Genomic DNA, 27,764 nt, shown 5'->3' on the forward strand with positions numbered 1-27,764 from the left:
CCACTCAGGCCCAAATTCTGCCTCATCTACCCACTAGAGACAGCCACTTGCCCTGCCAAGGGAACTCCACATCTGGATATCCCAGCAAAAGAATATGGTTCTTTTGGGGACAGCCCTAGGAATGCAGTCACAGAGAGCAGCATTGACCATGTGAGCCACCAACACCACCTCCAGCCACCCAGCACCGTCATAACTTCTGACAGGCATCCATGAGAAACCTTTGAACAAACAGTATCACCAGGCCGGAAGACACAAGGCAGTTCTTCATGTCCACACAAGTCTGCATTGAAATAGTCCAGTGAGTTTTTCCTAACTGGAAGATGAGCTTGCTTTTCTCTGTCCTCGAGGCTTGGTTCCTCTGAGACTCAGCCGCCATCTGGGTGAGTCATAATGCAGACTGAAGGAGTTTAGGGTACACAAGCTTAAAGCAGCCATGCCTATCTCTGGAGCCCTGTGTGTGGCTGTCTGGATGGCAGTGGCTCACAGCCTGGGTGGGGCCTGGGAGCCACATGCCTTCCTACTCTGAATCAGCCTGCACTTTCTGGCCGGCCTCTGACCTTACTCACTGGTTCACATCACTGACTGCTCCACAGCCATCTCTCACTTGTGGGTCGTCCAGGATTGTTGCACATTGTCTTCTCCAGCCCTGTGCAGGGTGCTTCACGTTGCTCATCATAGAGAGGAGGACACTGGCTCTCCAATGTTAGCTACTTTTCCCAAGGTCACATGGCCTTGGGGCTAAGCTGAGCTGAGGCCCCTGGGTACCATGGCCAGCCCAGTACTGTTTTTGTCACTGCCACTGTACCCTAGGACTTTATCCTTTCTGGTTTCCATTTAGCTTCTGTCTCAGAACGAGCCACACCTTCTCCACTTGCCACAGCCTCCCCTCCATGGCTTAGTCCAGTCCACCTTCCCCCAGATCAGCTCTGGGCCAGTCTTCTCCAGAACACCTTTGTCTCCTTCAACTCTGTAATCAAAGTCCACTGTACAAGCCAGTCTACAGACTGTAGAAGAAACTGTTCCCTCCTCCACAGCCTGGTCATCCCTGAACTGGGGCTATGCTGCCTCTGCCTTTGGCTCCTGGACTTCCCACACACACCCTTTCTGCTTATCAATACCAGTGTAGCTCTGGGCCTGGAGCATCGTACAGTAAGTGTTTGTGAAATTGAATTGAGCTGAACTTCTGTGAACTGAATTGAATTAACTTGCAGACAGCCTGGGCAGAATGCAGATGGCAGACACGCCAGCCGTGGGTGTGACTCTGATTGCCTGTCTCCTGCCCTGCAGGTCCGATGTGCAGCTGTGTTTGCCCTTGGCACCTTTGTGGGAAACTCTGCCGAGAGGACCGACCACTCTACTACCATCGACCACAATGTGGCCATGATGCTGGCCCAGCTGATCAATGACGGGAGTCCTATGGTCCGAAAGGTATGTGGGTGCCAGCTCAGTATCGGAAGCAGAGGCCTACGAGCTGAGCCAGCCCAGAGGGCCTCACATCCCTCCTATGTGCGTTATTTGGTCTTAAATGTCTGCCCAACTCTTTTCAGAGTGTCTGTTGCTCGTGTCTGTTCACCTGAAGGCGCTGAGCTGACCAGGTCTGCCACGGTGTTAACCCAGCAGCCTCTGCCCACCTAGGCACATGGCACCACCTCTCTAAACAACAGCGACCCATCTGTGCAGTGTGTCCCCTCCTTCCACTCTCACTTGCCTACAGCAGAGCCTTACTCCTTTGTTCCCAAAGGTTCATACTCCATAAAAAGATGTTCCACATCCTCCCCAGCCAACAAGAGCCTTTGAGGGAAACGCTCTGGTTTCCTGATGGACCTGGTGAACATGGAAGCTGCTCCTAAAGCATAAATAGATATGAGATGGACAGTCAAGCAAACTGCCTGTGCTGTCACGGAGAGCCACTGGGCTTCTTGCTCAGCATTTCTTTTTTTTTTTTTTTTTTTTTTTTTTGTTGTTGTTGTTGTTGTTTGAGACCGGATTTCTCTATGTAGCCCTGGATGTCCTAGAACTCACTCTGTAGACAAGGCTGGCCTCAAACTCAGAGATCCACCTGCCTGTGCCTCCCAAGTACTAGGATTAAAGATGTGCACCACCGCTGCCCGGCTTTTTTTTTTTTTTTTTTTTTTTTATACGCATTGGTGTTCTGCCTGCATGTGTGTCTGTGTGAGGGTGTTGGAACCCTTGGAACTAGAGATACAGACAGTTGTGAACTGTCATCTGGGTGCTGGGAATTGGATCCTCTAGAAGAACAGCCAGTGCTTGTAACTGCTGAGCCATCTCTCCAGCCCCTCCTCAGTATTTCTGAGCAGCAGTGTTTGGCTCCCCTTGATGATGGACTCCTGGGAGGTTGGCCATGGATTATCTTTCTGAAGAGCAGCTGCATGGCTAGCTTGAGAGTGACATGATCTGAACACTGTTGCTTTAGCAGTCTCAAAATGCAGGGGGCACATCCATCTCTGGGCCCTTCTGAAACTGACCCAAGTCACTCCCATGCCCTAGTCTCCTTATGAGATCTTTAAAATGTATAGTGAGAAACCCGGTGTGGTGGCACACATCTCTAATCCCAGCACTTGAGAGGCAGAGGCAGGCAGATCTCATTTGAGGCCAATGTAGTCTACATAATGAGTTCCAGGCCAGCCAAGGCTACATAGTAAGACCCTATGTTTTAAAAAAAATAATAAAATAAAATAAAAAAATAGTTTACTGAAGTCTGTGGGGTCCCTTGTCATCGGTTCCTCTGTTGCTTTTCTGTCCTGGTCAACACCCTCTCTGGACCTGCTTCCTTCAACCTGTCCGCAGTTCTTCCCGTTCAGTCCTCCCAAGTAGATACAGCTGACAAAAGCAAACAGTGTTTTCTTTCTTTTTCTCAGTTGTCTGTTAAGATTCTTTCCAAAGTCTAGACAGCCTTCTCCTTTCCAAAAATAATTTTTAAACAGAAAGGATGGTAGCTGAAATGTCAGGAGAAGGGTGGTTCTGACACCACAGGAGTGTGCCCTGTGTCTGCTGCTGCTGTGCTTCCTTGATGTCCCTTGGAGGATTCCAGAAGGTTCCAGTGTGCCTCACTTCATCATTGTGGACTGTATGATGCTCAGTAGCCTGCAAGTGTGCATACTATCCCATCTCCTAGAGACAGAATACTGTGTCAGGCTCTGAGAATATCACAGGAGTTAGCAGATGTTCCCAGGTGGGGAGCATAGGAAAGGAAGTGTTCCTCTCTGCACCCGTTTATCCATTTCTGAGCTTGGCTTGCAAGCTCTGCCTTGTCCTAGACTCCGGGTATAGAGGTTGATGACAGCCCATCTGTATAGTCTGGCTGAGCATGCAGAGAAGCCACCTTTGAGTGGAAACTGCTTCAGAGGGTGGCTGGGAGTCCTCGAGCATGTCACAGGGCTGGACCCTGCCTTGTGGTGGGGACTGAGTCCCCAAGGGGCATCTTGTACCCAGGTAGTGGAGAGTGTATAACAAGAACCAGGGAACCAGGGAACTGCAGGAGGAGCTGGTTCACAGGCTGAGGGTCACTGGGGCATGGCATGCTCAGGGTCAGGCAGCAAGAGGAAGGCCGGGTGGGCAGGCGTCTCCATGACGGGTAAGGTGACCTGCTGACGTCCCACGCAACCTAAGTCAGAAGCTCATTTATTAGTAAAAGGGGGACCTGTAGGGTCCTGGCCCCCGTTTTGGGTAACTGTTGCCTTGCTTGCTGACCTTGACCTTGATATCCTCCCTATGCTGATTCCCTGCCGGGTTCTACCCTCCTGAATGCTTAAGGGAAGTTCCTTGTCTGTGTATCCTGCATAATGGGCGTTAACAGCTTAGATGCAGGATTGTAAAACATCAGTAGCGAACTTCTGCCCTCCGGGGTTCTCCCATTGTGCTGTAAGCCTGTATTTAAGACCTCCTCCCTCCTTCAATAAACAGCATTCGGCATTAAAAAAAAATAAAAAATAAATTTAAAAAAAAAGGAGGAAGGCCGGGGAAGGGGGGGGCGCGGGGGGGGGGGGGCACTTAGTCTTGTGTGTCAGAGCTGCCTTCGCTGAAAGCGCTTGAGCTCCTGCAGACCTGCAGTAACAGCTCCTTCTCGGGCTTGAGCTCCTGCAGACCTGCAGTAACAGCTCCTTCTTGGGCTTGAGCTCCTGCAAACCTGCAGTAACAGCTCCTTCTTGGGCTTGAGCTCCTGCAAACCTGCAGTAACAGCTCCTTCTTGGGCTTGAGCTCCTGCAAACCTGCAGTAACAGCTCCTTCTTGGGCTTGAGCTCCTGCAAACCTGCAGTAACAGCTCCTTCTCGGGCTTGAGCTCCTGCAAACCTGCAGTAACAGCTCCTTCTCGGGCTTGAGCTCCTGCAGACCTGCAGTAACAGCTCCTTCTCGGGCTTCCTTGAGTGTTGGGTTCTACTTTGGGCCCTTAGGTGACTTCCCCATGGGAACCTGCATCCTAATAGGAGACTCAGCCACTCATAGGCCAAGTAGATATGTTGACATAGTGAGATGTGGGAATGGAACAAGTTAGAGAAAAGAGAAGGCTTTGGTGAAGAGGCACAACCAGCAATGCCGAGGTACCAGCTAAGAATCACAGGTCAAGAGCACTGGCTGCTCTTCCAGAGGACCTGGGTTTGGTTCCCAGCACCCACATGGTGGCTCACAGCCAACTGTAATGGGATCTGATGCCCTCTTCTGGGTGCAGTCATAAATAAATAAATGCATAAATAAATCTTAAGAACAAAAACACGTCGGGCAGGATGACAGCTCAGTGAGTAAGAACACTTGCTGCACATACATGAGGACCTGAATTTAAATCCCCAACACCCACATAAAAAGCCAGTATGGCAGTGAGCACCCATAATCTCAGTACTGGAAGGGATGTAGGCAGTCTAGCCAATCAGGAAGCTCCAGGTTCAGTGACAGACTGTTTCAAATAAAGTGGAGAATGATAGAGAAAGATACCCAACATCAGCCTTTGGCTTCCACATGCGTGTGCACACACATGAACATGTACACACACAGAGAATAAATAGATATCGGGTCAGATATGTATCTTCTGGTACATAGTGCTCTAAGGGACACACATGGGAACAAGCTAGCTAGAACAAGCACCGTGGAGCCACTGAGGGTGCTGGTATGGAGCCCAGAACTGGCCTCCCTCTTCTCACACCGTGTTCTTTGTTATGGGGCTCCATGGTGTCTCCCAGCTTTGGGCCTGACGGTGTGGCTGTGGCTGTGATTATAGCCATAAGCATATCCCAGTTTGGAAGGAGCTACTGGCTCAGCAGCCCAGGAGAATGAGAGAAAGAAGGGTCAGGGTCAGTGGTTCATAAGATGGTACACACTTGGTGTAAAAAAATTACCTCTTGGGCTGTCAAGGTGGCTCAGCTGGTAAAGATCTTAGTGTAATCTTGAAGACCAGAGTTTGGGTCCCCAGCATACATGTAAGTGCTGTGTGGGCATGGTGGTCTGTATTCTGCAGATGAGAACAGAGGATCCTGGGAGCAAGCTAGCCATACCGGCTCTACCTGACTATATAAGGTGGAAAGAAAGTGAACAAGAAAGACATCTGGGGGTTGGGGATTTAGCTCAGTGGTAAAGCACTTGCTAAGGCCCTGGGTTCAATCCTCAGCTCCGCAAAGAAAAAAAACAAAAAACAAAAAAAAAGACATTTGATGTCAGCCTCTAGCCTTCAGTTCCACATACATACAAATACACGTGTACACCACACACTCAGGAAAAGAAAGGTCATCCCTGTCCTACATTAATAGTAGAATAAGCCAGGCATGGCGGCATATGACTTTAATCCCAGCACTTGGAAGCAAAGACAGGGGATCTCTTCAGTGTATGTGGGGGCGGAGGGGGGTTTGCTGGAAAGATGTCTCAGAGGTTAAGAGCATTTGCTGCTCTTGCAGAGGACCTGAGTTTGGTTCCCAGAACCCACATCAGGTGGTTCACAGTTGCCTACAGCTCTAGTTCCAGGGGAATCCAACACCTCTGCCCCTCTCACCCACACTAATGTACACATAGCTCAAGCAAACAAACTCCTAATTAAAAATGAAATGACCTTTTAGAAGAGAGAATCACACTTCTTGTTGAGCTGATGACAATAGCAAGGTAAGTTTTAGTTTGCTGAGTCTTTAATGAGATGGTTTTGCAGAATTTAAAAGTCAGCAAATTCCTAGACACTTCCCAGGTTACTCTGAACTTCAACCTGTCCATGAAGTGCAAAAATGAGCAAGCTGAAGGTGGTCAACCACTCTACCATGCCTGGCAGGGCCTGTAAAGGGATGTAGATTGTGACCAGAGTGTCCCTGTGGGACGTTTTCCTGGGGCGCCCACTGTCCAGATACTTTATTTATATGGAGTTAGGTAGATCCACAGAGCAGCTCCCAGCTGCCCACCTTCTTCGGCCATGTGTTTGGCTCAAACTCAAACTGGTAGAAAGTGTCAGAACTACTGCCATGGGTGTGGAGACCAGGGTCCTACTGAGAAGTCTAGTAGAATTGGAATGTGCCCATTTGCGCAGAGTAGAAGGGTTCAACAATGTAGAGTACAATGATGTCTTCAACAGCCCATCCAGGACCACTGAAGCAGTCCCCACTGTTCACCAGTGGGTATGTGAGGCAAGGTACTGAATACACAGCCTGGCACTGCTCCTAAGCATTGAGTGAAGGCATTGTTCATACTCTAGGTTAGATCCCTGGGGCAGACTGCCTATATTCTGGGTGAAACAGAACATTCAGTACGTGCATTCTATCATCAAAGGGTTGCTCTACGCCTTTGTCTTTACTAGGCGTAGTGAGGACACTCCAGGTGTGAGTTGTGCTCCTGACCTTTCCTTAAGTGGCAAGTTCACCCTTGATGGCCTTCTGTAAGCCAAAGTGCCGAGGCCTGGGTCTGAATTAACCATCAAGGGTAACACCAGCTTTTTCCACGTTGTATGGAGTGAAGGGGGAGTATGAACTTTCTGGAGAAAGGTACAGATTCTTCTTCTCGAGAGGACCCAGTGAGTACCAGCTTGTGAGGTCTGTCTAGGAAACATTTATCCCTTGTGCGGGTAAAGAGGATTGGCTCCATGGTGATGGGTCAGGTAGCTTCAGGGAGCCACGAGCCTCAGGTTGACAGTATCTGTGAAGACTCAGTGGGCTCTCACTTGGTCTAGCCTGCCTCAGCATCTGATGATGTGGAAGGGGTCGGTAGAGACCAATGCGAAGCCTCTAGCCTGAGCAACATGACCTATGGGTCCCTGGGCACAATTGGGAAGCTGTAGCAGGTCTGAATGCAGAGCAGCTCAACATCACATTTCATGGTGAGCTCGAGGTTTGGAGAGCATACAAAGTTACAGTGAGCCATTGGAAAAAGCAGCCTGGAGCTAGGAGAAATGGGAGGAGCAAAGAAGTGTGGGCTGTTGAGGTGAGAGACAACACCCAGGGAGGCCTGGCAGCACCTGTTTACAGCCCACTAATCAGCTCAGGGCAGCCAGCCTCAGGCCTGGCTTCTTATAGCACACCAGGGTCTCTCCGGCAGACCCCGGTTCTCTACAGAGAGCAGTGCTCGTGTCCACAAGTCTGTATTCCATCTCGTTTCCTTTTGACTCTGTCCCCAAGCATTTAAGTTGTGGTGCTAAACTATCATAAACTACATGTAAATCCTGGCTTCTCTGACTCGGGCCCTTAGGCCTAGCTGTCGTGTTTTAATTCAAGGACTTTTCTCATTCCCTCACAGGGTCTGGAACCTACTATAGCTGAGAAAGCTTCTTGCTCTGTAAAGAATGCTTCAGCTTGTCAACCGTGCTCACCAGTCCCTAGAGTGGGATCAAAAAAGGCAATTTTGGCCAGGGTCACAAGCCTAATTAATCCAGGGGTATGGGATTCACATTGTGGCTTCAGAAAGTCTTGGATTGATAATTCCTGCCTAGCAGTGAGTGAACAGACTAAGTGTGCCTGGCAGCTGGGGACAACATTCAAGAGCCACTGGCCTGCTGCCTTTACAGCCCCAAGCTTCCTCTGGGCCTGCCTCTCCTGGGTTGTGAGGCTGTATGAGCCTTGCTCTGACGCTTCGTTTCCTAGAGTCATGTTAGGTATTAATTAGCTTGCAGACCGGCTGTCCAGTCTGTTTCCTGCCTCCATAGACATAATTGTCCCTTCTCCCTTTCAACAGGAGCTGGTGGTGGCTCTGAGTCACCTTGTAGTTCAATATGAGAGCAATTTCTGCACTGTGGCCCTGCAGTTCATGGAAGAGGAAAAGAACTACCCCTTGCCTTCTCCTGCAGCCACAGGTATAGCACACAGGGAGGGAGCCCAGGACCTCCTTCCTGGCCTTCACCAAACTGTCAGTGGTGTGGGTTAGGCTTGGTCTGAGCATGGCTTTCTGACACACTTGGGGTAGTACCTGGACTCCCATTGTCTCAGGCCTTCAGAAGAACACAAGTGCAGGAAGAGGGCCATGCTTGACCCTCTTAGTCTTTCCTCTTCTTACCTTTCTTGGAATTCAAATTTGGGGACATCTTGAAAGATGGCAACTTCTACAGTGGGGCATGCTGAAAAGAACATTAGCCGTCTTCCTGTGATGAGTAATTGAATCACATTGTTGTTGGCTTCATGTTTCCATGAGTCATGTTAGGAAGCGCCTCATCTCACATTTGTCCTTTTCGCTGGAGAATACAGTCATCTGCCACGTTCCTATTTCATCACCCCTCCCTCCAGATCACAGTAGAGACTCGTGATCAACAGCAAAGCATTCCTCCTCTCAGTCTTTGGGGAAGGAAATGAAGCCTGAGCTTGCTGGGTAGAAACAGCCAGTAAGAGGAGGGGCAGCTGCCAGCAGGCTGGGGCTCCTGCCGGGCCCAGGGTCCTGGGCATCACTGTGTTGCTGCCTATGCCACCAAATACCTGGAATGGCCTCAGAGCTATTATTGCCCTTCTGGTCCATGCGGTCTTGTGATTTAATACCCACATGGCTACAAATAGTACCGTTGTCCCACTGAGTCCCGCATTCACATCAGGTCGGTGACATGAAGGCCCTTCTTCGCTCAGTCTTGTCCCATGACACCAACTGTTCCTGTTGCCGTGACTGCAGGCATCCACGTGCCCCTGTCCTGAAACCCATTGCTAACTCTTTCCTTTCTCCCTTTTTCCTAGAGGGGGGGAGCTTGACCCCAGTTCGAGACAGCCCATGCACCCCCAGACTCCGTTCAGTGAGCTCCTATGGGAACATCCGAGCTGTCACCACAGCTAGGAACCTGAACAAATCCTTGCAGAATCTGAGCTTGACAGAAGAATGTAAGATGCCAGAAACCAGTATTTGGGGTGGGAAGGTTCAGCATGTTCTTTACAAGGCATTTCTCTAAAATGCTATTGTGCCCATTAACCCCGCCTGCCCTCCAGAACATGGGCCCTGATAATCCTGTGTGCCAGCATGACAACTGGCCAACTGTTCCTGAATCAGAATCTTCCTTCTGGAAGACATGGGCATAGCAAAGACCTGGTTCGGCACCCAGATCAGTCAGGGTCACAATATAGACCTTTTACAGTCAGGCCAGGGCTTGACTGTTGAGGATCTGTTCCAGGAAAAGGGGTCCACCAGTTTGTGCACACACATGTCCATTAGTATGCTCGTGTGTGTATCCATGTGCCCAGTGTGAAGAAAGCTCACATTTCAGTCAGATAGGCCATTAACAGTAAGACCCTGACCTCCTGCCTGTCATATTCTGGCCAGCGGGCAGCTCAGTGGCCTTCTCCCCTGGGAACCTCAGCACCAGCAGTAGCGCCAGCAGCACCTTGGGAAGCCCTGAGAATGAAGAGTACATCCTGTCCTTTGAGACCATTGACAAGATGCGACGTGTGAGCTCCTACTCGGCACTCAACTCCCTCATAGGTGAGCCCCCTGCTCGTCCTTCTTTCTGCTGCCTGTGTGTCCTCCCCTGTCACAGGTTTGCTCTGCCCCAAAACAGCACATGTCTTCATTTGGTCAGACAAATGAGCCAGAACAATCTCCATTGCAAGCAAAAGAATAGGAATTAACTGGAGCTTGAAGAAGTGAGGAGAACGTTTTGCAGTGGGATGGTACTGTACAGGCTGGTCCAGGGATATGTGAGCTTGCTGGCTTTGTTGGGCAGGAAGGCTGCCAGATGAGTCCATCTGTCTTTCTTTGCATTCTTCGTGTGTGCTGGGCCCTGGCAGTGTGGAGCAGTGGCTCTCAGCCAAGACAGCCTGCTTATCACAACAAAGGGTGAAGTGGGGTGTACCAGGTTTTTGCTGGGCAAAGCAGGGGTGCTGTTCACTGCCCCTAGTGCCCAGAGGAGCCCCACAGTAAGCAGTGGGAGGTCAAGGCAGAGAGTGTCACTCACCCTAAAGGGCCTTCACTGCCCAATTGCTGAAACCCCAAGCCTAGCAGCTTGACTCTTCATTGCCTAGAAATTGGGGTTTAATGGCCAGTATTCTCTCTTATTCTGCTGGTAACCCCTGGACTTTACTGACATTGCACAGGAAATGAGAATTAGCTCCTTAGTTTTCTTGCTGTGCACCTGTGCTCGTTCTCAGACTGTGGAATTGAATTGTAAACCCTAAGCAGACCACACGTCTCTTGTAGTTCATCTTGGTGAGACCGTATGTGACATGCACAGTGTAGCCTGGGGCCCTGGAATCTTCCTTAGGCTCAAGTGCTAGGAGCCAGGGCCTTGTCACAGGGCCAGCTCAGCCTGCTTCTTGCTCTGATAAGTGAATCCCAGCTTTGTCTTCAGTTTTGATCTTGGAGATGGAAGGGTTAAGGAATCATGTTTTGTTAGGGGCCACAACAGATGGTGCAGAGCAGCTCCTATAGAGGAGCCCAGGTGTGTCTGATTTACCCTCCCCTACCTACCCTCTCAGAAGTTAGTATCTGTATGGTGACATCTTCTCACACTGTTCTGTGTGTGTGTGTGTGTGTGTGTGTGTGTGTGTGTGTGTGTGTGTGTGTGTGTGGTTTGTGTATTATCTGTATACCATTCAAATCTTAGAAAATTACATGAGGGTGCAACTAGAGAGATGCCTCAGCAGTTAAGAGCACTGGCTGCTCTTGCAGAGGACCTGCTGGTTTGATACCCAGCACCCACACAGTGGCTCCAGTTTCAGGGGATCTAATACCCTCTTCTGGCTACTACAGGTACCAGGCACACCCATGGTACACAGATATACATTCAGGCATGACACCCATACACATATAAGAAAAAAAAAATTGAGGGGGAAAGTTTCAAAGTGAGTAGAGTTTAGGAAGGAAAAGAAAACAGCAACGTTCCTTCCTGCTAGCCTTCTTCGTGTGCAGCGTGGTGGTGCGTACATCTGCATGGAGACCTCAGAGCTTACATAGTGTTTAAGATTCATAACTTGCAGAATCCCATTACTGGCAACACTTGCCTGTTTAAAGCCAATTTCTTCTTTCATTTCAACTGAAGAATAGCAATCTCTTTAGCCCCTTTCTCTGAATATTGCAAAAGAAGTTTTCAAAACCATGGCAACCTAGAGCACACATTTACACCTGTTCTCACAAACGCATCTCCCTTCCAAATGCTCTATCCTGCTTCCCTCTCAGCTCTGCTTCATCAAAGTGCTCCCTGTGGTGGCCTGCTGTCTGGCTCTGTGGTCACCTGATACAGCAGGGCCTGGGGCAGAGGGAGAACAGATCTCCACTCACCTCCTATGTGGATCTTGACATCAGCCCTCCTCTTGTTCTCAGTCGGTCATGGCCTGATGACCTCATAGGTCCCCTAGTCACCCCTTACTTTTCCTGGGCTTCTCTTTGCCTATGCCAGGCGTGTGCCTTTGATCTCCACCCTGCACCTGTCTCTGAACCCTGGGAAGTTCTGGCGTGCCAGCTGAGGCCGCACTTCCTGGAAAGTCCAGTCTGGAGCTGGAGATTCCCCTCAGTGAGGATCTCATCTGGACAGCCCTACAGTGTGCTTCCCAGGCTAACTCTAGCCCCTGTGAGATGTGATGCCACCTCTGCTTCTCTGGGCCCTCCTTCCTCAGAGCTCTTGCTAGGGCAGTGTCCCTGCTTGACAAAGGATCTCTGTTGTTTCTGTGGTACACCAGACTCAGCTGCATCAAGACTCAGTGGCTGCCATTTTTATTATCCTAAGGAGCTATCTTTTCTTTAAATTTATCATTATTATTATTATTATTATTATTATTATTGAATATGTTTGTGACGTGTCGGCAGGTGTCTACATGCCATGGCACACCTGTGGAGGTAAGAGGACAACTGTATGGAGTCAGTCCTTTCCTTCCACTTTGATGTAGATTCTGGGGGTTGAATTCAGTTTCTCAGGTTTACACCAGAAGCACTTTGTACTGACTGAGCAATCTTGCTGGCCTTAGAGTTGTTTCTTGCTAATGTGTATACAGTGAGCAGCCTTGCCTGTCCTAGCCTTCCACTGGTTCCCTGTGTTCCTGGTGCACGCCCGTGGGAGGAGGTCAGCAGAGTAGATAGAGGCTGGTGAGGGCCTGACAGCCCATGGTCCAAGCTCAGTGGACCAGCTGTACAGCACCCTCCTTACCCCTTGGCAGTAATCCCCAGTGCTTGAAGCCCAGGCCCACACCATGTTGAATTCTGTCCACAAATGCCGTAGTCCCTGCCAAAGCTTCAACCCCAGGAGGGAGGGCAGTGCCACCGTGTACACTCTGCCTTCTTGCCTGTCACCTGCACCTTCATCTGAGACTCAATAGCAAGAGAATTTCTGTCTGGAGAGGAAGGGGTATGGTCTCACTTCAAAGGCACTGGGAGCCTCAGAGGACAGGACCAGGGCTTTTACAACTCTGCTGAGCAGTGACATTTTATAGCATGTTGAAAATGCATCACCATGGTAACAGATCCAAGGTAGAGCTGATACTGAAGTGAGGACAGAGAAATAACAGAATCACAGAGCTGCCCTCACCCTCACGCTTAGTACTACCCAGAGCCTTGCTCTTGTGTGCTCCAGTGAGAGCCAGCAGCTCTGGAGCCTAAGCTTGGAGACTTCCATGGAGCCAGTGCTTAAATCCCAAGCCTCTACTTCACTCAGAATTCAGGAGGCAGAGTGACTCCAGGGAGAAAACAGCAGCTAGAGTGAGCTGCCTCTTACCCTCAAGACCCCTCAGGCCCCTGGGAGTACCGGCCAGTCAGCATCCAGGTGACAGCCAGCCATTAGCCACCTGTGCTCTTCCCTTTGTTTCCCTGTTTCCGTCTTGTCAAGGAGTCGGGAAGCACAAAGAGACGTTCACATCCCAGCCCTTAGCAGTGATCCAGTGACGTGTTTGCACGGAAAGGTAGAGGGTCCATTGATACCTGCCCTGACTGAAAGAAGTCCAGCAGGTATTTGGTGGGAAAGTTAAGTGCTGGGAGTGTAGCTCGGTGTTGAGTGCTCACCTAGCACACAGGCCCTGCTCTGGCCCCAGCACCGTGGGTGAAGCAACCAAAGGAGTTGTACACGTTCTGAACAGAGATCAACAACCTGTAAACTTGATTCTTCTCTCCAGAAAAGCCAAAGCTTGGTGGGTCATACAGGGATGCTGAGCTCAGGTCAACTAGAAAGACCATGCAGATATTCCAGGGGTCACTAGAGGCAGCAGCCTCACAGGTGGTGGGAGGCCAGAGCAGAGGGTCAGCGTACCTCCTCCAAAGGCCAGCAGTGTAGACTCAGGAGGGAAGATGTTACTGGCTTTACTCTGAAGCACCAGGGCAAGGGGCACAAGAAAGGACAAATGCAGGGGACACACGCACACACCACCACCACCACTCTAGCTTTGGGACCTGTGTTTCTAAAGACCATCAGAAGTCTTGGCCATTCCCAGATCATCAGAGGACCTGACCTCACTCTGCCCCAGGTCAAAACTGCAGCCTCATGTCCAGTGAGTCCCCCTCACCAACAAGCTCTGAGTTTCAGACACAGCTGCAGAGCTCCAAGAGAATGCCCTTCATCGTATGCTGTTTGAAAAGTTGTGGCCATTGCCCTGAAAATCAGTCCTAGAACATCATGGTCTGTTACTGCTTCTAATCTAGACATGAAAATAGATCCTTGGCCCTTCCAGAGATCAGCAAGTGGCAAGCTGTAGGGCAGGCCCAGCTCCTACTCTGCTTTGAGGCAGGACCCAGTGTTCTTACCACAGTCCCCATAGGCTCTGATCCCTGTGTGAGGGTGGCAGGTTGTGCTTTGGGATAGCAGATGTTAAAGCAGGGCAGTCCATTTGGTGAGGAGCCAGGGAAAGTCACTCCTGGCAAACCAAGAGGTGATGTGAAATCAAGAGGCAATTTGTGATCACAGCCTTACTTTCCACTAGGAAAAATTGTGCTCTCCATCACAGTCAGACAGTGGTAAAACTTAGAGGTTGTTTGTATTCTCTGTTGTGTCCTGAACAGTACTACATGGAAGTCAAGATCTACAAAGACAACCCAGTAATTGAAACAGTTGTTTTAAACTGAACAGTAGTATCTACCAGTGTCTCCCTTTCTCTGTGTCCTGCACATTGTTCAGCCTTTCTGGCAGTGTTCTGTGGGGTTCCTGGTTCCAAACAACCCCCTACAGGAGTCTGCATCTGTCACCCCAGCACATGAGGCCAACGGCTCTGGGACAGGACCCCACCTGTGCCCTACCTACCCTATTCAGTTCAGGAGCTCCAGCTGTGTCTGCATGTTTGAACATTAAACTGGCAGATGGACTACGTAGAAACCTCATTTGTCATGCCCCTGCCCCTCACCCGCCAGTGTTATTTCATCTCTTCGCCTTCTCCAGTCTGTGACGGGGTCCGACATCTGAGTCACACAGGTTTACCATCAGCATCACGATCCCTTTACAGCTCAGTGTCTCATGGCAACTAAGCTTTGCAGGAAGCTGCTTCCGATGTGTCACTCTCCTGGAGGAAGCCTCGGAGCAGTAGAGGCGTCTCTGTGTGCACTTGCTGTCAGGGGTGGCTAGGTCCCTGTTTCTCTCAGGTGAAGCTTCATGCAAAACACATGCCATCTTTACCTTCTTGAATGTCATCAATGGAGGACCTGTCTCTAGAGTACACTCAGAGCCACCTCTTCTTCTCTTCTCAAAAAGGCACAAAGATACAGCTGATGCCTGCCCACCCCATACCCCAGAGCTGGAAATCAGATCTGAGGACATTTGCCCAGAGAAATCCTAGTTTTCTTGGACTTTAGTTGTGAATCTAGCCCACTGTTTGGAACTGTGGAGTTGAAGTCGTTAAGTTGGTCTGCTGCTTCTGAGCTGCAGCCACAGGAGAGCATGGAGTGAGCAGGAGAGAACATGGAGTGAGCAGGAGAGAACATGGAGTGAGCAGGAGAGAGCATTGAGTGAGCAGGAGAGAACATGGAGTGAGCAGGAGAGAACATGGAGTGAGCAGGAGAGAGCATGGAGTGAGCAGGTGAGAGCATGGAGTGAGCAGGAGAGAACATGGAGTGAGCAGGTGAGAACATGGAGTGAGCAGGAGAGAACATGGAGTGAGCAGGAGAGAACATGGAGTGAGCAGGAGAGAACATGGAGTGAGCAGGAGAGAGCATGGAGTGAGCAGGTGAGAGCATGGAGTGAGCAGGAGAGAACATGGAGTGAGCAGGAGAGAACATGGAGTGAGCAGGAGAGAACATGGAGTGAGCAGGAGAGAACATGGAGTGAGCAGGAGAGAGCATGGAGTGAGCAGGAGAGAGCATGGAGTGAGCAGGAGAGAACATGGAGTGAGCAGGAGAGAACATGGAGTGAGCAGGCCGCTTTCGTTGGATTGTCCCTGCCACTGTCAGCCCAAGCCAGAGTGGGCTTGTGTGTTGTTTCATTTCATCAAATCCAGGGTTACCACAGACCTAGGTCTCCTGGCTCCTCTTGGACCCACAACTGTGAACAGAGCCAGTACTGAAGGTCTTAGGAACCACCAAGTACATGTCTGTGAGTGTGTGCCATGCCCACAGTGCCATTGTAGGACATTCTGTTTCCAAAGTCATGACCTTAAAGAGATGCCTGTCTCAGAGGCTAAAGACATAGTTTAATGGTTAAGAGTGCTTATTGCTCTTACAGAAGACCTGGGTTTGATTCCCAGCACCCACACCACACAGCAGGTCAGCCACATCTAGTTCCAGGGGATCTGATGCCTCTTTTGACCTCTGTGGGCTCTTGCATGCACATAGTGCACATACATACCTTCAGGCACACACACACATACCCATTTTAAAAATTAAATATTTCTTAAATGCCTTTCTTAAGACTCAGGCTTTCAGTGATAGGCAATAACATTTTGGTCACCTAAGCAGGGAAACCATGCATTTAGGAGCTGAGAGGCTGCCCTCTCGGCTTCTGCAACCTCTTGGTGAGTGGATATACATGACTGCCATGGCTCAGGCTTCACCTACACAACCAGGATTAATAGAAGGGACATTGGCTTCACCTCACGTCTATAGATAAATGGGTGTAGGTCCAGCAATCATTAGGGATGCACACCTGTGTTGAACTCACGCACTCAGTCCACCTCATTCCAATCCTCCTCATTCCAATCCTCATCAGTCTGACTTTGAACTTTGTTTTCATGAAGCTCATTCTACTAAAGTGCTCTCTGAGTGACATTGTGTCCCAACAGCCTGTCTACGTTCAGACTCCTTCATAGAGTTGGCTAAGCAAGGGACGTGGGGGCAGGATTTGTTTGAAATCTTCCTTGAATCTCTCTGCTGGTGTTGAATAAGAACATTCTTTGCAGCAAGCAGACTGTTCAGATTTACCCTGGAATACAGAATGGAGTTGTCTATGGCTATCTCCCATCCATTCCACTATAAAGCTGACTCTCCCCTATACCAACAGTCAAGCAAGGAAACCAAGTTCCACTCTTAGCCCCTCTTACTCTCTGAGCAGCCATTTCTCAGTGGATATCCTCTTCTAAGGTCACCTCATTCCCTAGCATGCAGTGGCCCCTGCTCTCAGCAGGCTTCCGTACCTAGCAGTCCTGAACCCTATTGCCCATTCCCCCCTTTAGGTTTCTGGGTAGGCTGCCCCTTGCAGGGATCTCAGGTTTTATTTGTGCTTCTCCAAAGGTTTGGTGTTTTCCATCATCTCTGAGTCTTAGACATACTCTTAATACCACCAGCCTTCCCCCCTCCACTTTCCTGCTGAGAGAACAGACCTGCTCCTCTGAAAAGCCACCTGCACTATGCATCTCCCTAGGGCATCATCCCCTTGGAGTGGCTTGGCTTGAAGGTCCAGCATGTACATTCACATATTTTCCTTTGAGCCTGGGCATAGGTACTCACTCACTGGACCTTGCCATCATTCTCTGTCACACTAGGAGCAATGCCTGTCTTTACAATTACTGAGGAATTACATAGGATTGAGCAGCTTCCACTAAGGTCCTTGGCAAGCATGCCTTTCCTTCCCTTCATGCCTGACACTGAAGTATCTGGTTCTCCGGGGCCCTGTCTTGTCTGTCTTTGCAGCACAAGACTGTGATGACAGCATATACACCTTGTGACTTCCTAGGGACTTAGATAAAACAGTGCCAGCATAGGGAGTGGACAACCGGAGCGCAGGGCATGGGCGCAAACTGCATGTAGAGTGTGCTGTGGACAGAACTTTGCATCCCACATAAGGCCATGGTGTCATCTAGGAACCTAAAGCATGAGAGGAAATACGCATGGGAACTGGGTAGTATTCTCCAACCAACGATGTTATCCAGATGCAAACTCTAACTGTTTTTAGCCATTTTACTTTAGAAAGGCCCATCTTCAAAAGATTAAAAACCTGCCAAACATGGTGGCACATTCCTTTAATCCCAGCACATGGAAGACAGAGGCAGGTGGCTCTCTATAAATTCAAAGCCAGCCTAATATACATAGTGAGTCCCTGTTTCAAAAAAAAGGGGAAAAGACAAGACCTGTGTAAATGAAGCCTGTTTACTGCTAGAATTTTAACATTTATCGTGTGGGTGTGGGTGTTCTATCATCTCCGTACCTACCTATCCACCCACCACTTGCATGCACAAGTATACCATGGTATGCATGTGGCAGTCAGAGGAAGTCAATTTTCCATTCCACCATGTGGGTTCTGGGAATTGAACTCAGATCATCAGACTTGATGGCAAACGTCCCTTTGCCTGCTGAGCCACCACAGCAGCAAACCGGGAAGCTCCTGTAACCCAGCTCTAACTTCTCCCTCCCAGCAGCATAGGGTATTCAGAAAATAAGCTACCTCACAAGCCTGTTTTATGCACAGGGAGCTACTTGCTACTAAGATATCTCCTGTTTCTCTTTCCTAGGAGTTTCTTTTAATAGTGTTTACACTCAAATTTGGAGAGTCTTGCTACATCTAGCTGCTGATCCCTATCCAGATGTTTCTGATTTGGCCATGAAAGTCCTCAACAGCATTGCTTACAAGGTATGTGTATGAGAAATTGTCAGTAAAGCTCTCACATTTCTGCTTGTCATGAATATTCAAACAAGGAGCTCCAGGGACATTTGGGCCTATACTGTAGCTTAAAAAAATAAATAAAGCTGGTGGTGGTGGCACACGCCTTTAATCTCAGCATTTGGGAGGCAGAGGCAGGCTGAGTTCTAGGACAGGCAACACAAAGAAAACCTGTCTCAAAAAACCAAAAGATAGATGGGTGGGTGGGTGGGTGGATAGGTAGGTAGGTAGATGATAGATAGAACTTTGAGCAAGCATTTGGAATTTAGAGCTTCATGGTCTATCCTGAACTTTGTTTGCATTGTAGCTTCAGATGTAAATGCTGCCATTGTTTTTCATGGTCTCCGTGCCTGTATGATCTATAGTGATTTCCTCTTCTCCATCTCCAGAACCCATATTGATAGTTCTGGGCTTTTGTGCTGGCTGGTGTTCTGTGTTATTTTCACTTCCCACTTGACTTAGCTGCTCTTGTTTTTTCACTTGCTGCTGCTTCTTCTGTTTTGGGTTTTTTGTTCTTCTCATTCTTCAGGTAGAAAAGCTTAGTCCTCTTTGGGCGTTATTGCTTCTTCCCATTCCATTTTAAGAGCTCTAGGGATCTGACCTAATCCTTTCCCATTCCCTATCCCAGCCTTGTGGGTGGGTACTCATCCCACTCACTGAAGAGCGTCAGAGGTTCAAGAGGCCTTCCCTGCAGCCTTGGAAACACCCTCATCCCCTGTACTCTACCCTGCAAATCCCACCTCCTCTCCCCTCCACCTCTCCCTGGATCTTGATTGTTCTCTCACCCTTAGAGCACTGGGCTCCTCCTGGGTTCCCCTTCTCTGCCCTGCAGGCGGGTACTGGCTAGAAGCCACTTGCCCCTTTAAGCTGGGATAGTTGTTTCCCATCGCTGAGGGATCAGAGGGATCACTGGCCACTGTACAGGCGGTTTTTGAAAACAGTTGGTGTTTTTCTAATTGTTTATTAAAGTTAGTTCGGCTTTCATAAGTGGAGAAAACTAGAAGTCATTCATTATGAATGAAAATTTCTATAACTTTTTCATAAAATTTTGAGCATGCAGAAAAGTTGCAAGGAGCATAGAGGGAAACATCACCCTACCTGGTATTCAACCCTCAGCTGACCGCATCATACTGGGGAGTTGTCCTCAAGTGTCACTTACTAGGTGGAAAGGGACCAGGATCTGTGGCTTTCTTGTTCCAGTCATTGTTTATTCCCAGTGGGGTATGGAGGCCAAGCAGGGTCCTCAAAGCAGCCCCTCCTGCAGCTGACGGCCAGGTCACTGGTGCTCACTCTTTGACTGAAAACGTGTTCTGTGTGTCTAGTTCTGTCTTCTCCTTAGCTGATTGAAATTGTCTGACTGAGTACAGCTGCTGCTGCTGCTGCTGCTGCTTCAGCTCCTGCTGGATCACACAGGATAGTCATAGCCTCTCTGTGCCCAGCCTTAGAGGGCTGCAGTTGTCCATCTTTTTGTGAAAGCAGCACTGTGAATACCATAGAGTGCATTCTGGGTTTTAGATTCAAGATGAGGTCACACTTATGGGTATCCTCAAAGTGTTGAGCATGCCCAGCCTGCAGCAGCCTGGCTTGTTCTATCCAGACTGGCTCGGCCTCCTCCAAGGGAGATCTTGCCCCACTCACTTCCTAACCTGGCTCCACCTTCCACTATGAGCTTCACAGCTCAGCTTACTTCCTTCATTATGTATGACCCACTGCAGAGATGCCCACCTTCAGTGGACAGCCCACCCAGTCTGCCAATACCAGTTACTGGCCTAATGAAAAACTGCAGGGTTTATTGTTTAGTAAAAATTAAATTAAATTATTGTTTAAATAAATAATAATATAAATTGTTGTTTAAATAAGTAAAATTATTGTTTAATAGAAAATTAAACAATAATTATATACTATGTATATAGTATATGTTATATACTATGGTTTGACGCCAAAGGAAGACAGGCAAGAGGAAAACAGGAAACAAGAAGGGAAAGAGAGAAAGGTGGAGAGTCTGGCTGGAGGAAGGACTTCCTTGTCTCTCTAGAACAGCAGCAGCTCTGCAAGAGCCACATCTACCTGCTGCTTCTTAGGGAAGGTCATTCCTATCACTTACCACACTACCTTGAACACTCTAGCATCTCCCACCTAGTACAGTTTCAGGTTGGGTCCTTATTATATTTTTATTTGGAGAGAGAGAGAGAGAGAGAGAGAGAGAGAGAGAGAGAGAGAGAGAGAGAGAGAGAGAGAGAGAACGTGTGTGTGTGTCTATGTCCATGTCCACATGCCATAGCATTTATGGAGATCAGAGGACAGGGGCAACTGGTTCTCATTTTCTACCATGTGTGTCCCCCAAGCTTGGGGCTTTAAAATATTATTTCTAAGCCAGGCAGTGGTGGTGCACACTTTTAATTTCAGTACTCGGGAGGCAGAGGCAGGCAGATCTCTGAGTTCAAGACCAGCCTAGTCTACAGAGCAAGTTCCAGGACAGCCAGGCTATACAGAGAGACCCTGTCTCTGATATATAGATAGTGAAATCATCCTAAAGCTTCATGTGGACATCAAGTCTCTGTAGTTTATGTTCATAGTTTGTAGGTAGATCCATTCCCTCATCACAGTTCTCTGGCACAAAGGTGTCTGGTGACTTATTCTTTGCTCCTGGAAAGATAAGGTAGCCTCCCGACCATGACCAACCACACTTATACAAGCTGCACAGCTTGAGACTCGTGCTGAGGACACTTTTACCAGATTGAGCCTGTGTCTAGAGTCTATTGGTCATGCAAGTCAGGACTCGGCTATCTGTGTTCATCTTTCAGTGCACTGATGTATTTGCCCTCACAGGTACTGTCCTGAATTATTTAACACTGTGACCTTGGTACTGATACTGAATTTCCCTACTGTGAGTTCAGTGCTGCACACACAGCTTTGGTGTTAGACAGTATCTTTTCAGGGCTTCAGGTGCCCGGAACAGTAGGGGTACAGTTTTGACCTCCTAGGCTTGGACTTTGGGTTGTGTTTCATGAATGCAGCTCTGAGCTGGGAGTGCCCATACTTTCCACTGTAAAGTGGCATGCCTCCTGTCTACTCCCTGCCATATTAACAAGCTACAGCCACCTTAAAAGCTAGCCTAGCATTCTCAGGGCAGTAGTCTGTGGAGAAGCCCAAATCCCCAGCAAAGAAGCATTTGGCCTCTGTGTCTGTTCTGCTACAGTGACAGATCCCAGTGTGAACATGCCAGCCACTACAGCCAAGGTTACAGAGACCAGTGTGGGCTGCCCCTGGAGAGGGGGGTGTGTGTGTGTGTGTGTGTGTGTGTGTGTTTAGAATAAGTACTACTGAAGAATTGGGAAACATAAACATTATGTAAATTGTTTGAGTGTCATAATTTTAATTTTAAAAGATGCCTTACTTCTCTAGAAACTAAAGAGATTGTATTTCACTTTATAAAGAAATGAATCTGTTTTGCATTATTTAACTCTGAAGCCAAATTGTTGCTCATCCAAGTCAAAATGGCCTTATTACTATAGAATGCCCCCTAGAATTCTACATTCAAATATAGAGGTTGCTACTAGTTACATCTGAAAGAACCCACGCTACTTGACAACTACAGCCCTATTTCACGTTCATATTTCTCCTTCTGGGAACCCTCAAACCACACAAAGGTAGAAAGAGGAGGTAATGGCCCCACGGAGCCATCTGTGGTCCCATCAGCTCTTTCTCTTCCCGCTCCTCTACGGAGGATGGAAGAGAACCGAGGTGCACCTCCAAGCATGGCTGCTCAGATACTGGAGTCAGGAGAAAAGTAAAGCAGAGACTGGTAAACTCACCTAAGCATAGTGACAGAGCCTCTGAATCCCCTAGGAGCCACCCCTTCACCCCTTCACCTGTGCAGACTGACGTTCTGGAAACTGAAGTGTCATAGAGCCCAAGGAGATAAAGTCTGATTCTTAGAGGGGCATGTTCCCAAGTCCCTGAAGGAATGCCCCTGGGCTAGAGTTGTAGCTGTTAGTGGAGTACTCACCCGGCACGCCCAAATCCAAAGGTCCATCTCCAGAACCACCTCAGATAGGAGTGGTTGTGCAAGCCTGTAATCCTAGCACTAGGGGAATGGAGGATGGGGATCAGAAGTTTAAAGTCAGCCTCAGCCAGCTAGTGAGTTCAAAGCCAGCCTAAGATACAAAAAGTAGCTCAAATAAAATAAAAACAATGTTGTAACCTAGCCTGGGGGGGGGGGGGGGCTGAGAGGACGGCATGGTTCTCACAGTAGAACCATGGGTTTGAGAGCACTCTCTCTCTACTTGTCGCCCAGCTTCCCATTGCCACTCAGTCATTCAAAGAGCACTTCCAAAGTGCCCTGCCCTCACCAGGCACCCTTGTTCAGGAGTACCAATCCCAGACCAGTAAGGCTTGGTGGGGACATTCACTGCCAAGTTTCTGAGGTTTCCTCCTGTGTTTGGCTCTGACTTCCAACGTACTTCTGACATTCTAGTTGGAAAATTGTAAGAGCACTTAGTCCTGAGCAGGAATGGCTCCTGGTGTACCCAAGATAGAGCCCAGGTGCGGTCAGGAAGCACAGGGCACCTCTAGTCCCTGTCTCCATCCCCAGCTTCAAGTTTAGCTTCCTAAGAGTTCCCGACCTGGAATTCAGCTTAGCCAGTAGTGTTTGTCTCTGAAAAGCTGCGTAGCTCTGTGACTTCACCTCTACCTCTCCTCTGCCTCTCTTCATCCTCTATCCCCAGATGGGAGTAAGTGCTCAACCCCTTCCTAGTGATTCTGTGCAGACTGCGTGCCTGGTGACAGTCACAGACCAGTCAGTCAAGAAGTTCCCTGTCTCACAATGTGCCATCCACTGTGGTCTGTGTCCCAAACCCAAACTCTTTAAGTAGCTGAAGGCATTCTGTTAAGCTTGCCTGGCAGTCAGTCACTGCATGACAGGGTCCCTGAAGGAAGGACTGTCCCCTAAGCCTCTTCTGGCCCAACATTCTCAGTCCTCACAGCCACATCGCTAAGGGATACACTGTTTACACTCCTCACCTGGTCCCACACCTGCCATGGCCAGTGCTGAGGAAGCATGAGCAAACTACAGTGATGCAGCCAAAGAAGTCTCACCGGAGCCTCCTCCAGACGTCACCAGCACACAGCCCTGACCAGCCCTGCAGGCCTCTCTCTTCTTGCAGCGTTCTGAACATGACAAAATGAGTCTTGTTGCAGCAGCCATGAATAGAGGCAAGCTACTGCAGCAGGCCAACCTGGAAACCATGGGCTCCTAGCTCTCTTTCCGTCTCCTGTAGCACCCATTCCTGTGATCTGGGTGGGGAGAACCCCATGGGGTTCTCAGAAACCCACCTAAAGCCTCTGTCCCCATCACCTCCTGCTGTTCCTCTAGATTTTCTGAGAAGGCACATTTTAAACTCAGAGTCTACACTTAAATTCTTTTCCCTGTAGACTTAAGGAATCATGTGACTATCAGTCTAGGGGACAGGGAAGGGATGCTATAGAGTTGCCTGGGAACTTTTGTTTTAATTTTTTTTTTGTTTTGTTTTTGTTTTTGTTTTTGTTTTTCGAGACAGGGTTTCTCTGGGTAGCTTTGTGCCTTTCCTGGAACTCACTTGGTAGCCCAGGCTGGCCTCGAACTCACAGAGATCTGCCTGGCTCTGCCTCCCGAGTGCTGGGATTAAAGGCGTGCGCCACCACCGCCTGGCCTTAAATTTTTTTATAAATATTTTTATTTTATAATTAATTTGATTTTACATATCATCCACGGATTCCCCGGTCCTCCCTCCTCCCACCCCCCAGCCTTCTCCTCCAATTCACCCCCCCATTCCTACCTCCTCCAAGGCAAGGTCTCCCCTGGGTAGTCAGCCCAGCCTGGTAGATTCAGTTGAGGCAGGTCCATTCCCCTCCTCCCTGCACCAAGGCTGAGCAAAGTGTCTCAGCATAGGCCCTAGGTTCCAAAAAGCCAGCTCATGCACCAAGGACAGGTCCCAGTGTCACTGCCTGGGGGCCCCCTAAACAGTTCAAGCTATTCAGCTGCCTCACTTATCCAGAGGGTCTGGTCTAGTTCCATGGGGGCTCCTCAGCTATTGGTCTACAGTTCATGTGTTTCCACTAGTTTGGCTATTTGTCCCTGTGCTTTTTCCAATCATGAAGTTTGCAGGCAAATGGATGGAACTAGAAAATATCATCCTGAGTGAGGTAACCCAGACTCAGAAAGACAAACCTGGTATGTACTTACTCATAAATGGATACTAGATGTAAAGCAAAGGATAACCAGACTGCAACTCACAACTCCAGGGAGGCTACCTAGTAAAGAGGACCCTAAGAAAGATACAGAGATCGCCCAACAACAGAGAAATGGATGAGATCTACATGAGCAAACTGGGGGGGTAGGGGGAGGTAATGGAGGCAAGGGTCAGGGGAAAGAAGTTTAGGGGAGCGGGAGGTCCCAGCTGGATCAGGAACAGAGTGAGAGAACAAGGAAAGAGATACCATGATAAATGAAGACTCCATGGGAATAGGAAGAAGCAGAGTGCTAGAGAGGTCCCCAGAAATCCACAAAGATACCTCAACAATAGACTACTGGCAATGGTCGAGAGAGTACCTGAGCTGACCTACTCTGGTGATCGGATGGCCGAACACCCTAACTGTCATGATAGAACTCTCATCCAGTGACTGATGGAAGCAGATGCAAAGATTCATGGCCAAACCCCAGGTGGAGCTCCAAGAGTCCAATCAGCAGCGAGAGAGAGGAGGGATTATATGAGCAAGAGATATCGAGGCCTGGGAACTTTGAATACCAAGCAAACGTTCATGGAGCATCTGCATTACTCTAGTTGAACAATGAGATGCTTCATTTAAAGACTGGTTCCAGTTCCATTTGCTACTCCGGTAAAAAAGCCAAGGGTTGTCTGGGGAAGGGGCACTGTCTGCATAAAGACTTCCTGTCTGGTGGCTGTACTACAGGGACACTGTCTGCATAAACGCTTCCTGTCTGGTGGCTGTATTACAGGGACACTGTCCCTGACAGTGAGTGAATGAGTTAGAAATGTTGGGCCTGGCCAGTGACCCCAGAACAGAGCTCTCCCAGATCAAGGTTCTGTGGGACTCCCCTTCTCCCCCGAGCTCCTAGAGGACAACCTGGCACATGCTAGTCCAGGGGTCACAACATCACCTGGCCCTTTGTGAAGCTGTCCCACCTCTCTGAAGAGCCAATGGATTCCTCCAGCCATTCAGTCTGCTCAGTTTTGAGAGGGAGACCTGCAGCCACCTTGGCACGTGAGTGTTGTCAGCAGACACCCAGTCGGTACTCATGCCAACACTAACCAAAGCCCTGACCTGAGTGCTGCACCTCAGGCTGAGGGGATGCTTCCTGCATCAAAGCTCAGACCCTGCACATGTTTGTGGGAGGTGTACCCTTTGGCAAACCTCTATCTCCCAAAATATCCACATTACAATTCATAACTGTAGCAAAATTATAGTTATGAAGTAGCAATGAAATAATGTTAGGAGCCAGGCGGTGGTGGGCACGCCTTTAATCCCAGCACTTGGGAGGCAGAGACAGGCAGATCTCTGTGAGTTCGAGGCCAGCCTGGGCTACAGAGTGAGTTCCAGGAAGGGCGCAAAGCTACACAGAGAAACCCTGTCTCGAAAATCAAAAAAAAAAAAAAGAAAGAAAGAAAGAAAGAATGTTAGGGCTGGGGGTCACCACAACGTGAGGAACTGTATTAGAGGGTTGCAGCATTAGGAAGATTGAGAACCACTGCCCTAGATTATAAGTCCAGGGTGGCCACCCAAGACTCTGGGTGAATCCAGCTGCCCCATCAGCAAGCCAGACCTAGCCTCCACCCTCACCCCTACTCTGCCAACTCACCCCTTTCCCTAGTCATTGCCTGCCCTGAAAATAAATGTGTCCATCCTCATAGTGTGACGAGGGTGATGTTCTTTGTCACCTGCCACATGCCAAGTCTGTGCTCAGTCACCGAGCTGCCCCCACCCCTGTGATGAGGGCTGTAAGACAGTTACACCAAGTCAGTGTTGGGGTCCAGCCCCTCCATAGTCTCTCCCAGAGTCCCAGAAGAGACACTACCAGTGGCGAATTAATTAATCTGAGGGATTATTCTCGAATAAATCTACGTACACGAAACTGTTTAGTCCATTCACTTTATTCTTCTAAGTCAGTTCTCTCTCTACACAGCTTCTATTCTGCTCTCATTCTTAGCTCCTTTCTTGCCGAATTTCTCTCTACACTTTTCTGCTGTTCTCTTTAAGTTCTATCTTAATTCTCCCATCTAGCTCTTCCTCATCCTCCATCTTGTTCTTCTAGCTCCACCCCAAGTCTGAGGTTTTCAGTTATATACCCATACAAAGCAGCAATTCTCTGGCTAAGGCAGGGCCACACAGGCTTGAATTCTTTCAGGGTTAAACAGAGAAGTGATAAGATCCACCCAAAGAGCAGTAATTGCCAGCTATCATATACAACCCAAAAGGGAATGAATAATGGGAAATAGAATCAACTGAGGGCTAAATTGGCTAAATATATCTAAGAAGGGATTTCTGTGCTCAAAATTTGCACGAGAAACAAGACTTTGTATCTAACATCTGCCTGGCCTTGCTGGTTGTCTCTGTGTGGATAGTTACCTTATTTTCAGGAGACTAGCAGGTGGTCTGGATGCTTGTCTATCTGCAGTCTGTGCTTGCATGTTTGAGAGGTATCCCAGATAAAATACTTTCATCCGGAGACAGTCCTGGCCAGATGTTGCTAATGACAATAATTACAGAAAGGCCTGAAATTAGGGGTCTTGGCTGTGTCTGATGTTAGCACACTTGGAAGATGTTACCCAAATACTTTAATTGTATAGAGGAAATTGTGCCCAATGAATGATCAACACACTGTTCTAGGAATGGAAAAGTTACAATAGCACATGAGAAATTCTTAGCAGGAAATGGCTAATACTCAAAAGCCAACATCACCAAGACTCTTTTAAGTCTTGGCTTTGTCCTCTGGAAAGGCCCTTGGCTTCTTCTGGGTATAGCTTTGTCATAGTCAGCTGAATTCCTACTTCATATTTCTGTAGCCCGCAGCAAGTCAGGAGTGGTTTGTCCTGAGGAAACTGAAACTCTGTGTGTCATTCTAACTCTCCAGCCCCTTGGTTTTCACAGACCCCTTTGAGGAATGCAGGACATTTGTGACTGCCCAGCAGCCACAGTTCTGGACTGTCTTGTGACCCAGCACTTCCTGACCCTCAGTACACCTGCTTAGGTCACCTCATGACTCTGAGATGAGAGGCCAGCAGGATGGGAGAGTGCTAAGGACTGACCCCAGGTGGCCTTGGTACAGGGGAGGAGCCTTGAGCACCTCACAGTCTACATCCTAGAGCTTTCTATAAGGATTACTCCCCAG

At 48.8% G+C, this 27,764-nt stretch overlaps 1 protein-coding gene across 4 annotated transcripts in view; it reads left to right on the forward strand.

The window, feature by feature from the left end:
* The window catches only part of Rptor (regulatory associated protein of MTOR complex 1), a 350,353-nt gene that overhangs the window by 287,482 nt on the left and 35,107 nt on the right, over nt 1-27,764 (forward strand). For all 4 annotated transcript variants that reach the window (XM_059272251.1, XM_059272252.1, XM_059272253.1 and 1 more), the window contains 5 exons: nt 1,288-1,428; nt 8,149-8,266; nt 9,129-9,269; nt 9,706-9,864; nt 18,228-18,346. In XM_059272251.1, coding sequence (XP_059128234.1) covers nt 1,288-1,428; nt 8,149-8,266; nt 9,129-9,269; nt 9,706-9,864; nt 18,228-18,346 — 678 coding nt within the window. The remainder of the gene's footprint in view (nt 1-1,287; nt 1,429-8,148; nt 8,267-9,128; nt 9,270-9,705; nt 9,865-18,227; nt 18,347-27,764) is intronic.

This window comes from Peromyscus eremicus, chromosome 8a (genome assembly GCF_949786415.1).
Source record: "Peromyscus eremicus chromosome 8a, PerEre_H2_v1, whole genome shotgun sequence".
Lineage (NCBI taxonomy): Eukaryota > Metazoa > Chordata > Mammalia > Rodentia > Cricetidae > Peromyscus > Peromyscus eremicus.